This window comes from Truncatella angustata, assembly GCF_020726525.1.
Source record: "Truncatella angustata strain MPI-SDFR-AT-0073 chromosome Unknown BKA67scaffold_8, whole genome shotgun sequence".
In the NCBI taxonomy this organism is placed as follows: domain Eukaryota; kingdom Fungi; phylum Ascomycota; class Sordariomycetes; order Amphisphaeriales; family Sporocadaceae; genus Truncatella; species Truncatella angustata.
The window spans coordinates 1129309-1140933 of record NW_025763388.1 but is presented as its reverse complement, the minus strand read 5'-3'; the positions used below and the strand labels follow the sequence as shown (position 1 = coordinate 1140933).

Below are 11625 nucleotides of genomic sequence, written 5' to 3'. Positions count from 1 at the left end.
GCATTCGGTTCAGGAACCGTTGCCAAGTCTTTCCCAAGTGGTTAAACCGTCAGGTCTAGAGTCGGACAGGGCCGCCGCCACGTAAAGCTGCCAATAAAGCTTTTAACGTTAGCATACAGTGTTCAGCCGCTAACTAAACCCTGTTGCGGAAATATGTATACTATCAGCTCAGGTCCTAGGCTGGGAAGTAACAGGCTAGTCTGACGTATGCCTCGATCTTGCCCATTTTGCTGCAAATCTAGAAGTGCTTTGGGCTCCTCACCTCACGAGGGAAGAAACAATCATAACATGCGACCTTAAGCGACGGAAGAAAGCGACTGGACACAGCAAATCGTCGTCCAATTTCCCAACTGCCGCTGATTGTCCGTTCCTGCAGGGCAATCAAGGAACGTAAGGATTGGAGGGATTTAGCGCTGCGTACGCAATGTCATCTTCGTACGACCGTCAATCTCGCTAGTTGCAGAAAGAGGCCTTTCTATCGCATCTCAGATGCCACTTCCGAAAGGATACAGCGTACACACGTGAGTGTGTGATGTTTTGCCCTTTATCTCTCGGGTTTGACGACTAGTCTAGGACTCGTATTGGTCTGTGACTGTCCAATGGTAATGGTAGGGATGGCCTGTGATTCTCTTCACTGACAAGCCGCCTTTGCACCGCATTGCAACCCCCCAGCGTAGGATTGAGCTGACTAGTGGCGTGTTTCCCGGCCTGCCATTGGTGGTGGCAGCGAAGGATGCCTGACATCATATCCGGGCCATGTCGCTCTTTTGTGTGTACGAAGTACTTATGCACCTATGTATACTGTAAGCGGCACGGCACCAACAGCCTCGAAACTTCCGCACGCAATGCGGCTGTAGCAGTAAGCGGGGAGATTTCACAGTCTCTCCACGACATGCTGTCCCCAGCGATTTACTTTCCTGCTACATTTCAACGGGAAAATCCCCGACTATAGTTTCATCCAGTTGATCCTTCCGCTCTATCGTACAGTGACATATTCCCACATTTAGCACGTACCCACCCGGCGCGATGGCCAGTGAGCACCCGGGGCTGATCCCCGCCGTCGCTTCACAGCCTTGCCGAACGTGCGGGACAGTCTCAGAGAAGAGGTATTCCTGTGTTCAATGCAACAACCTGTGGTTTTGCGATGGATGCTGGAATGAATGGGTTCTTCATGTGCCAGGTGCCGTTGGATGGGGAGGAAGACCACACGAAAAGGCAAATCCAGAGGTTGTTTATCGCCTACGCCAGATTTTCGAGCCAGTACGAAGTGAAGCAGATCATGAACAGGAACTGTTGGACGACGAGGAAACCGCTTGGTTCGGTTATGGTCGTGACTCCGTGGGCCACCCCGTCTTCCAGGATTATGGCAGATTTGCGGCGGTGATGGGTGAAAGTCATGCAAGAGAGGTCGCGATGGAGCGATACCCGCAACTTGTGACGTTTATAGGCGAAACGGGTCAGTTGACAACCCAGAACTGGCGACTCGCGAGATCATACTAACTATTCGCAGGTGCCGGCAAAAGCTCCTTGGTCAAAATGCTTATCGATCGACAGGACATAGGTTCGGCAGTGGGCGGCTATTATCGCACGCCAGTGACTTCTTCTGGTTATGATCGATTACCAACGACAGGGGATGTGCATCTCTATCCAGAGCCTTCAACTTACTACAGTGACACTCCTCTGTTGTTGGCCGATTGTGAAGGCTTGAACGGAGGCGAAATGTTGCCAAAGGCATTACGCTACCAAACGGATGAGCAGGGTTCTATGGACACGTTTGGAGCGATTCCAAAGGCTCGCATCGAGGAGGTGAAGAATAGAAAGATGAGAAAAAGCTCCCCGCGACAGATTGTCTGGGCAGATAACCCTCAGAATCAGAAGAGAGAATATGCTGTTTCCGTTCTTTATCCACGCATACTCTACTCATTCAGCGACGTCGTGGTGTTTGTGCTTCGCAATCCTCGGTATGTCGACTCAGAGCAACTACTTACAGTACCAACATACTAACATAGACAGTGCATTCGAGTCAGTAGTGTTGGAGAAGCTGGTTAGATGGGGTGCCGAGTCGATCGACAAATCATTGAATCAACCCGTACTACCCCATGCTGTGATCGTCTTTAACGCCAGTGAATTTGTCGACGATAGAGAGTGGGACCCAGAAACGGCTACTGCTATGCTGATGCAGGATATCAAGGGCGCCATATTCCGTGAACCTGCCTTGAAACCATTCGTCCAATCTTGGATCGATCGTGGAAGGTCTATCAGTACAACGGAGGAACTGCTACAGTGCTACTATGCTTCGGTCACGGTCATGCGATTCCCTTCGAGAGGGCAGTATATGCTCATGGATCAGCAGGCTGGCAGGATGACTGACTTGATCAAACAAAGGTGCGCCGCATCCCACCTCCAGAAGCGACAAGTGAGGATGTTGGCGAACGCAGAAAGGTTGCAAGTATACCTCCAAGCGGCCTTCGATCACTTTACCCGAGATCTGAGTACTCCCTTCGACTTCGTCAAAGAGGCTTTGAAATATAGCCCATCGCCAAGGGATTTTGGGGGCAACATTCTCAGTCTTGCTGTTGCGATCAAGGAACGTGCTACTGACGAGGCAGTCCGTAACAATGCTCAGGAGATATTTCATAGGCTGGGGCCGATGATTGCTACCTGTGTGATGTTTGACGCAGTGCGACAAAGTTTGATGGGAACTGCTGCTCAGTTGTTGGACGATGCCTATGCTGAGCCATGCATAGCTGCGCTACATCGTTTTGCAGATATGCATTGGCCGTGCGCTTATCGAAGAGGCAACTCAATGAGAGAAGAAGACAAGTGTTGCAACGTCAAGATTGGCCACAACCCGAAAGGTCACCAAAACTCCCGCGGCTCTATCATCGGACATGGCAGCTACCAATCAAGTTTTGATGCAACCAGATTTGGAGGTGACTGGTCGCAGGTGATACGGGAAAACTTATTGAACCTGCAAAATTCTGTGTTTAACTTGGGACAGAGTTCACCCGGCCGGACAGAATTGCAAGTTGCAGGAATGATACATCGAGAACGTATCAATGAGTTCTACAAGTCAATCGGTAATGCCTCGGACTTCGTCAGTCATGTGGCTTGTTTTTCTTGTCTTCGCGAACTGCCCGAATGCGCTCTTCCTTGCGGCCACATTTTGTGCCTGCCGTGTGTCAAGACGTATGGAAAGAAGACTTCAAAAACCACGATCGAGATATCAAGGTGCCCCTTGCACGTCCAAGACGTAATTGCTGACCCACCGTGGGTCATACCGGTCAAACCAGCACGGGCAGGAGTTCGTATATTATGTTTGGATGGGTACGTCGTAAACAACCATCTATCTCGAGGACTTGTGTGCTGACAGAGATACAGTGGTGGTGTGCGGAGTATTGTTGAGCTACAAGTGCTCAAAGCTATCAAGAAGGTTCTTGGACCAAAGCTGCCACTGCAGTTGTTCTTTGATCTCATTGTTGGCAGCGGGTAAGTTGCATAATCGTGTTCATGCCTGTAGTCAGGACTAATCCTATCTAAGTACTGGAGGCACAATCGCACTTGGACTGTCTGTTAAGAACTGGTCGGTCGAGGAATGTATCAAACGTTTCAAAGAGCTCTCTTCGGATGCGTTCTCGCCTCGAGAGCTTACTGGAATACCCATGTTGGAGAATCTGGCTGTCTTCTACCATGGCAGTATTTATAAGACGAGGCCGTTTGAAAGGGGCTTGAAGATGATGTTTCAGGATCAGCCTCTTTTTGGTGGCGCAACTTTACAGCGGGAAACACCTGCGAAGGTGGCAGTTCTGGGTACAACTACCTTGGACCAAAGATCCGTCGTTTTCGCCAACTACAACCGTCAAGACCAGCCAGAAGAGAGTAAGTACAAATATCACATGCCGATGGTTGATGAGAATCCTAATCAGTGTTCGCAGGTCTTCCTTACCGCTTCTTACGTACAAGTGTGCCTGGCGATGACATAAAGGTCTGGGAAGCGTGAGTCTCTTCCGACTTCCTATCAGATACCACTACTGACCAGAGTTATCAGTGCCAGGGCAGTATCTGCTCAGCCTCCGCTGTTCAAGCCATTCCAAAAGCCTGAGACGAAGATATTTTATACAGGCACTTCAACAAGCTATAACTGCCCAGCCCTCATAGCAGATTATGAATCGAGCATGATATGGAGTGACATGAAGGACGCACCAGCAGATGTTCTGCTCTCCATTGGTTCCGGGAAGAACATCAAAGACAATACCCCGGCTCAGCTTTCTCCTGTAGCTTCAACCCTGAACAATGTAACCCGGCGGAATACTCTGAACACTTCGAGACCTCTGCGTCCAAGCGCAACTGTCAATAAGCTTGATGACTACTCGAGTAACGATAAGGTCTGGGATAGATTCATCCGGTCGAAATCCCTTCCAAAATCTTTCATTTCAACAGAAGAAATACGACAGCGATATATTCGCATCAACCCCGCATTGGACATGAAGATACCAAAGCTTGATGCCGCTCGGAAAGTATACGAGTTGGAGCGAGAGGCGCGAGAAGTTCTCCAATCGAATGTTGGCATCGTTAAAGAAGCTGCACACAGACTCATCGCGAGCTCATTCTTTTTCGAAAAGACACCCGGGTCTGTAAAGCAGACAGCATTATATGGATACGAGTGCTCGGGTAAGTGTTTTTGCACATGTTTTGCACTTAGGTCGCGACTAAGAATTTTGAAAGGCACGATTCACTGTAGATTTCCGTTCGGATCCGACGAAATGAAAGCATTGGGCGAGTTCCTTCGCTCAACATTTCGTGGGGAGTTTGAGCCCTACTTTCTCCTAGAGGAGGAGGTACCTCGATCAGCTCCATTGCGAATTCCTTTAGAAGAGGGTGCGGTTCACGATATGTGCCATCGCGGGCACTTCGAAATCGAACCCCTCTACATTCAGGTCCAGCGCGAACTAGCCACCACGAAAGTGTCCCTTTGTCTTCAAGGCGAGCCGTACCCTTCAGGGGTAACTGTTCTTCCGATAAGCGGGTTTCCGCGCCAACTCATCAGTGAGGACAAAGCGGATCGCAAAGGTAAATTGTGCCCTCTATTCTTGAGTCCAACTTATCCAGTGACTCTCCCAGATCTGATGGATCTCAAGACTGAGTTAGTAACCGGAGAATATAGTTCCCTCGTACACCTACCACCGACCGTCCACAGCTATCAGCGCCACAGCGGTGGGCGGCACCTCTAATCCGATCTTGCCAATAGGCCCACCACTGAAGGCAAGCTCGTCGTCCCCCGAAGTCGGCCTTAGCCCGATCAGTCTAGAATCCACTTTCAAAGGCCTCACATTGAAGGGTTTCGAGTCTTTTGATGTACAGCCCGCGGAGTTGTCGCCGGACACTATCCACATGAGGGTCGAACTGCCCACCGGGACCGATGAGATACCAAGACCGATGCTAGCAGAGCTCGACGGCACTTCGATACCAAGAACGCAAGAATAGGATGCAGGATATTGGCAATAACTGTACAGGCAGCAGGTAGCCCTCCTGCTTCATGGCCTTGCTTTGCATAGATTGAAGACACACCGGACAGTTGCATTGAAGGGCATTTGGACTAGATTGGTCTGCAAAAATTTCAAGATTCCCTGTATATTATAGTTTGTAGCTGCGTACAATTCAACGATGTCATCCCGTCATTCCTTAGCACAATATGTTTTGTATTAGTCTAGTGAAAAGCCCTGGTAATGAAAACTTTTCCTTGGCTTGTGATCACATCCGTTGCCGCACCAAACTCCCTGGGCAAAGCTGACACTCCTATCGGCACCTTTTTCTAGATAACCATAGAAAGCTGGAGACTTTTCCGTTAATATTACTTAGTTATGAGTATCTGGACATTATATACATAACTTAACAGCGGATATAACCTTCTCGTGTTTGTTCCTGTTACTCTACTGCATCTTTGAACCAGAGACGAAGAGCCAGACTAGGCAGTCTATTGGATTGGCCTTGCCTTGTCGGTCGCGCCGCGTCCTGTGAGACTTACAGGTAGAATAGGGAATAACACACCATAGCTAAGCGTTGAAAACACTGTAGGCCATCGCCAGGTACCAATGGAGCTCTAGAGTTTAGCTTGACGTATTTATCATGGCAAGCTCAAGTTCAATTGCATCAGTAAGACTTTCACACAGTTTGCTTCCCGACACCTTTCGTATCACCCGTTGCAAAAGCAGGTGAGAATTTATCATTTCCAGAAATATTGATCAAGCATTACTCTAAATCAACTATATCATCTACTCTGTATCACACTTCCATTACGATTTAGTATAACATGAAGACCAAAAAGAAATCCACACCTATTTTCCACCGTCCCCTCCTCCTTTCTCCACTTTGAGCAAATTGCTGTCATACTGAAGAATATTGCTGCATAGCGTCCAGCCGACCTAAGTTATCACCTCGGCGTCGAGCAGTCAACCGCTTTCGTGATAGTAGCATACGATTAGTTTGAAATTGCGCCCGGGAAGCCGATTTTTGAGCCTGGGAATGCACACTAACACAACAAGTATACGTTATTAAGAATTAATCACTTAGCGGTGCTCTTAGAAAAGGGGGGGGGGGGGGGGGGGGGGTAGGAGGAAGAAAGAATAAAAAGAATGAAGGCAAGAAAGAGCAACGGAGATTGTTCAATATTCTGGTCCATTGGAACCACTACTCACAGCTTCCGGGGCTGCAGTGTTACAATACTGCCACCAGCATGTAGCGTGCTTCTTCTTCTCTCCACCCTTCCTGGCCCGGCATCTCGCACCGTCCCAACCCTTCAGGATGGCCACCTCGATCTTTTCCTTGCAGTAATCGATGCATATCTTTGGGGACTTCCACCTGCGCGCGGTGCTGGTCCACGTGACGTTGCTGAGCGGCTGGCAGATGCCATTGATCCAGGCTGGGCTCTTGAGTTGCTTCTCGAAGCATGCCAACATCTCGTCCCGAACGGGGAAGAGGCCAGTCGATGAGACATGGGATTCCTTGACGCGGACCTTGTCTGGTCCATGGAAGAGCTCGAGCTCTACTTCGACGTCTTCGGCAGCATCCGGAACCACTGCTGCAATACAGACAGCCGCCATGACGCAGACATTGAGGAACTTCATGGTGTTTTTGAAAAATAAAAGCTGGATTAGCTCTGGTAGAGTTGCTGGTGGTTTGTTTGTAAATTAAGTGATGGCTTTGAGGATGCCGAGCTGTTTGGAGATGAGAACCAAGAGCAGGTCTTCCAGGGCCAGTCAATCCTTGTTATATACCCATGGCAAATATCTGAATCTGTGTCTAGCCGATTATTTCAAGACGATCTACAGACCGACTTGTTTCGTCATCACGTCATGGATAGTAATAAAGGATAAGAAATATTTGGAACCGACATCCACTATCTGAATCAGGGTACGAGTTCCTTGCATTGAATCCAATATGTTCATCTTTATGGATGAAAGAAACCCTAACCAGAATGATCGACACAAGGTTTTTATAATAGTTGCTTGTGGTTTGCTTAACTATGGTACCTGAAAACTTTATTTCGCTGTATGTGGCTACCATGTATTGACGTATATATTTGTAGAACTCTCGTACATCATTGGCAAGAAGACCATTTAGGCATGATGTCATGTGATAACATAACGCATTATTAATGTGCGTAACCTCTAACATGTTTGCTGCCACCATGACCAACAATCATCATCATCATCGTCACTTGTGTTGACTTTGGAAGACCTATGGATTGCTTGCTTACCAGCGGAGTGCATTGAGTTCCAGATCAGTTTGTCATAGGTACTTATATGGGCCATGCGCTCTGGAATGCACCAGAAGACTATCCCATGACACATGGCCAACACGTGGGGAAAAGGCACATTGTCCAGGTTCACGACAAGGTCAATTGTTCGCTACCTCCCCATACACGTCCCAACTGTAGATTATGCGTATATGACCTATGAGGATAGGAAAATAGATTCAGCATCAGACGAAGAATGGCCCAAACTGTGGTTGTATCGATAAACGTAGATTTGAACCTTAATGCAGATGCCATGCGGCCATGCGTGTCGTCGCGAAGCACTAAGTTCGTTACTGGGACATTATGTTACATAGCGTAATTTTTTTGCATCTTTTACGTCTTATTGAAGTTCCGGTTGACAGCCCACTTGGTTTATTAGTTTCGCTTCTGAGAATTCATGTCTTCACATAGTTGTAGAAATAGTTTACTGAGTGCAAAATTGTAGGAACGTAACAATGGTCATTAATCATTAGCATCTTGCACATCTACCAGAACTTTACCAACTTCATGAGCAAAATCGTATGCCGTGACATGTACCTGTTGGACTAAAAGGTATCACTTTCCTTGTCGGTTGATCGTCAGCGGTTTGAAGGGCTTTCTCAGGCGATCAATAGGCGCCATTCCTTCCCTACTAAGCCCAGCTGGTCTCTTAAACCCTCTCATAGCCTGAGGGACATTGACTGTAGTCGCATGAAATGAGATTGCTGGGCGGGTGTATTCCTCGGCCAATGGCATTTCTACGTCTTGAGCTTCTGGGACATCTTCGGGGGCAGGTTTGCTTGGTGAACTAGAGAAACAGGAGTACTGTTTTGTTGCCACGGGTTCTTCACGCCTTGGCTGTGGTGGCTTGCTCAGAATTCGGGTGGGGTTTAGTTTATGGCCAGATAGTTCGGGCTTGATGCTCTCTTGTTGTTTTACAAGCCTCTGCGTTGGTAGCAAATACTGTTTAGGCAAATGATCTTGTGGTCTGGACTGTTGCTGAGCAGCTTTTGGTTGTTCAACCACCTTGGACTGATCATGCTCTTTAACCACGAATCCAAGGAGACTTCTCTGGCCCGGTGGCCGTCTATTTGTGCTAACCTTGGATACAGGCGCCATAGGTTTCGAGGTCAAGCTAAGTCCTTCGGCGACCTCTGCAACATGCTGAGCATTGGCGGTGGTGAACCCCGGCAATGTAAATGAAGTAGATCGCTGCATAGTCGTAGCATATGGCGCGTTCCAGCCTTCCACCGACTCTGGTATAACATTTGCACTGCTGCTCGTGTGTTGTGTCTTCCGTCGCTTGTTACCATTTTGCAAATTTGTGGTGTCACTGGACGAACGGGAGAGTTGCCGTGGTTCGTTCGGGTCAATGGGGAACAAATTGTCCTCTATTGGATTAAAGATGGGCATGTTCTTGTATATTGTGGCCTCAGGTGGTAGTTCACGTCGTAGGATCTTTGCGATCTGCAACATAATCCGTCTATCAAATGACGGACCTTGCCGTAGGAAATGATTGGATGCGAGTTGTTCGATGAAAGGCGAGATCTCGAGACTGCTGCTATCACCATTCGAGCTGTACAGAGGATAGCTCAGGTAGAGGAGTGTCTGTGCCCGAGTCATTGCAACGTAAAGAAGTCGTCGCTCTTCAGCGTCATCATCAGATCTAGCGTGCGGTATTGAACCCTTATAGGCCCCAGGAATGAAGACGATAGGCCACTCCAATCCTTTTGCAGCGTGTATCGTCGAGACAGTGACCATTGGTTTGCTTTCTTGATCCTTGTCGTTTGTCTGCTTGTCGGATGCCAAAGACACGTTCGCTAGAAAGCGTGCGAGCACATCATCGTTTTGATGTTGCTGTATACCCTCGACGTCTGGTAACATGTCCTCTTCGGCAAGGACCTGATCCTTCATAAACTCCCCAGCTAGTCCAACAAACTCTTGAACATTGGCCCATCGCGCTTCATGGTCGTGTGGACAAGTGTCTTCAAGATATTTCTCAAATTGCAAATCCCGAAGCAGTTGCTCAATCGCTTCAACGAGATCGATACACGCACCATCCTTAGGTTCTCGAAGCCGCATTCGGACGCCGTTGATTATCTTGAAGAAGTCGCCACTTATTTTTTGTTCGGTTTGGTTCCTGATATTCGTCTTTGCGGCACGATCACCCCGGCAATGCTTGACAAGTAGACTCCAAACGCTAAGAGAATTACGCTCGGCCTCCTCGATCAGCGACTTGATTGTGTCAGGACCAATGCCTCGCCTAGGCACGTTGATCACACGCGCAACAGCGTCGTTGTTGTCAGGGTGGTGAATAAGGCGCAGATAGTCCAGGATGATCTTGATCTCGGTCCGTTCATAGAACTTGAACCCACCAACCATGCGGTAAGGTATACCAGCTCTCCCTAAAGCACTCTCAACGTGCCTCGAAAGGGATGCTGATCTCAAGAGGATAGCAATATCATCGGCGTTGATCATATCCCCCGACACTGACTTGACACGTTTGATCTCCGACACTATCCAGTCTGCTTCGTCCATTTGGTTCTTCAGTTTGCGAAGTACGGGACGGGTTGCTTTCTCGTGGACCGGGAGGAGGACCTTCTGGTAACGTTCTTGGTCTTGCTGAATAACCTTCAGAGAGATGTCCAAAATAGAGCTCGATGAACGATAGTTTTCTTCAAGCGACACCTCGTCGGTACCAGGAAAGTCCCGCAGGAAACGATGCAGGTTCTTGATCTCCGCTGACCGCCATCCGTATATACTTTGGTCAGGGTCTCCAACGATGGTGATATGTCTATGATACTGCGCAAACAATTTCATAAGCTCGTACTGAATGCCGTTGGTGTCCTGATACTCGTCGATCAAGGCTGCCCGAATATTTGAGACACATGATGGATATTTGCGAAGAAGCTCAACGCAACGGACTAGGAGGTCGTCATAGTCTAAAAGATTGGAACGTTCCAGCTGGTGCTGATACTCATGGTAGCAAGTCTCGTAAGCTCTTGATTCGACAGACTTGTCTTTGTTCTTCTTGTCTGGCCCATTATCCAATGACCCTCCGGCTTTCTTCTTGCTGATATAAGCTCGAGCCTTGGGCACCTCAAGCTGAACGTCCAATCTCTTACAGATTCGGGTGACGATACCCCTCGAGTCAGAATCATCAGCAATACCGAATTTGGGGTCCAAGCCAATCTTCTGACCATATGCGGCGAGATAGCGCCGAGCTATGCTGTGGAAGGTGCCGAGAATGATTTTCCTTTCTCGGCCGTCGCCCAGGGCTTTCCCTATGCGCTCCTTCATCTCACGAGCGGCTTTGACCGTGAAAGTTGCGACAAGAATATCGCATGGTTGATACTTGACATGGTCAATGAGCCAACACACCCGCGAGGTGAGGGTGTGCGTTTTGCCACTTCCTGGTCCTGCTAGAATCGCGACGGTCGAAGCGTCGGAACTAACAGCTCGGCGTTGCGCCGTGTTCAACGACTCGAATATCTTGCCGCCATTGTTCGTGGGCATGATGGGAAAACGGGGTTACACATGAGTGCCCTAACATCTAGAAACTACACTGATCTTGGCTTTAACGCATCTCAGCTTAAGGTGTGAGCCAAGTACCGATGCAGCGGGGGTTGCACTTGAGTGAGGAAAGCTGCAAGAGTCAGAGTGGTGCGCTCAAATCGCGCGCTCTGTTTGTTGCCACGAGGTTGACGCGTTTAGCAGGCGCGAACACGGGCACGAGATCATGTGATCGAGGGGTTCTCGGGAACTGTACGCAGTTCAGTAGTTACACACTGCAATGCAGTGGCCATCACATTCAATTAACCTAGGTGGACCAAAACCGGCACCCAAAGTCG

General features: G+C 48.7%; 3 protein-coding genes across 3 annotated transcripts; 1 reads left to right on the top strand and 2 right to left on the bottom strand.

Annotated features, from left to right (window-relative positions):
* The first annotated feature begins 942 nt into the window (after positions 1-942).
* Positions 943-5678, top strand: BKA67DRAFT_394493 (uncharacterized protein). The gene is made up of 8 exons (XM_046096641.1): positions 943-1456; positions 1511-1961; positions 2014-3327; positions 3382-3489; positions 3542-3879; positions 3936-3996; positions 4049-4671; positions 4726-5678. The coding sequence occupies exons 1-8, from the start codon at positions 1027-1029 to the stop codon at positions 5229-5231; spliced, it is 3831 nt and encodes a 1276-aa protein (XP_045954165.1). The 5' UTR covers positions 943-1026; the 3' UTR covers positions 5232-5678.
* An 800-nt stretch (positions 5679-6478) lies between these two features.
* BKA67DRAFT_539501 (uncharacterized protein) lies at positions 6479-7124 on the bottom strand (the record flags this gene model as incomplete). Its single annotated transcript, XM_046100649.1, has 2 exons — positions 6479-6529; positions 6696-7124. The coding sequence occupies 2 exons, from the start codon at positions 7122-7124 to the stop codon at positions 6479-6481; spliced, it is 480 nt and encodes a 159-aa protein (XP_045954164.1).
* Positions 7125-8237: 1113 nt separating this feature from the next.
* BKA67DRAFT_578155 (P-loop containing nucleoside triphosphate hydrolase protein) lies at positions 8238-11595 on the bottom strand. The gene has a single exon (XM_046103681.1). It carries the CDS (start codon positions 11288-11290, stop codon positions 8351-8353), a length of 2940 nt encoding a protein of 979 aa, XP_045954163.1. The 5' UTR covers positions 11291-11595; the 3' UTR covers positions 8238-8350.
* Positions 11596-11625: the final 30 nt, after the last annotated feature.

Coding starts and splice junctions, on each gene's coding strand:
- BKA67DRAFT_394493 (XM_046096641.1), top strand. CDS start 1,027: ATGGCCAGTGAGCACCCGGGGCTGATCCCCGCCGTCGCTTCACAGCCT. Junction 1,457..1,510: donor GACGTTTATAGGCGAAACGG/GTCAGTTGACAA, acceptor AACTATTCGCAG/GTGCCGGCAAAAGCTCCTTG. Junction 3,997..4,048: donor GACATAAAGGTCTGGGAAGC/GTGAGTCTCTTC, acceptor CAGAGTTATCAG/TGCCAGGGCAGTATCTGCTC.
- BKA67DRAFT_578155 (XM_046103681.1), bottom strand. CDS start 11,290: ATGCCCACGAACAATGGCGGCAAGATATTCGAGTCGTTGAACACGGCG.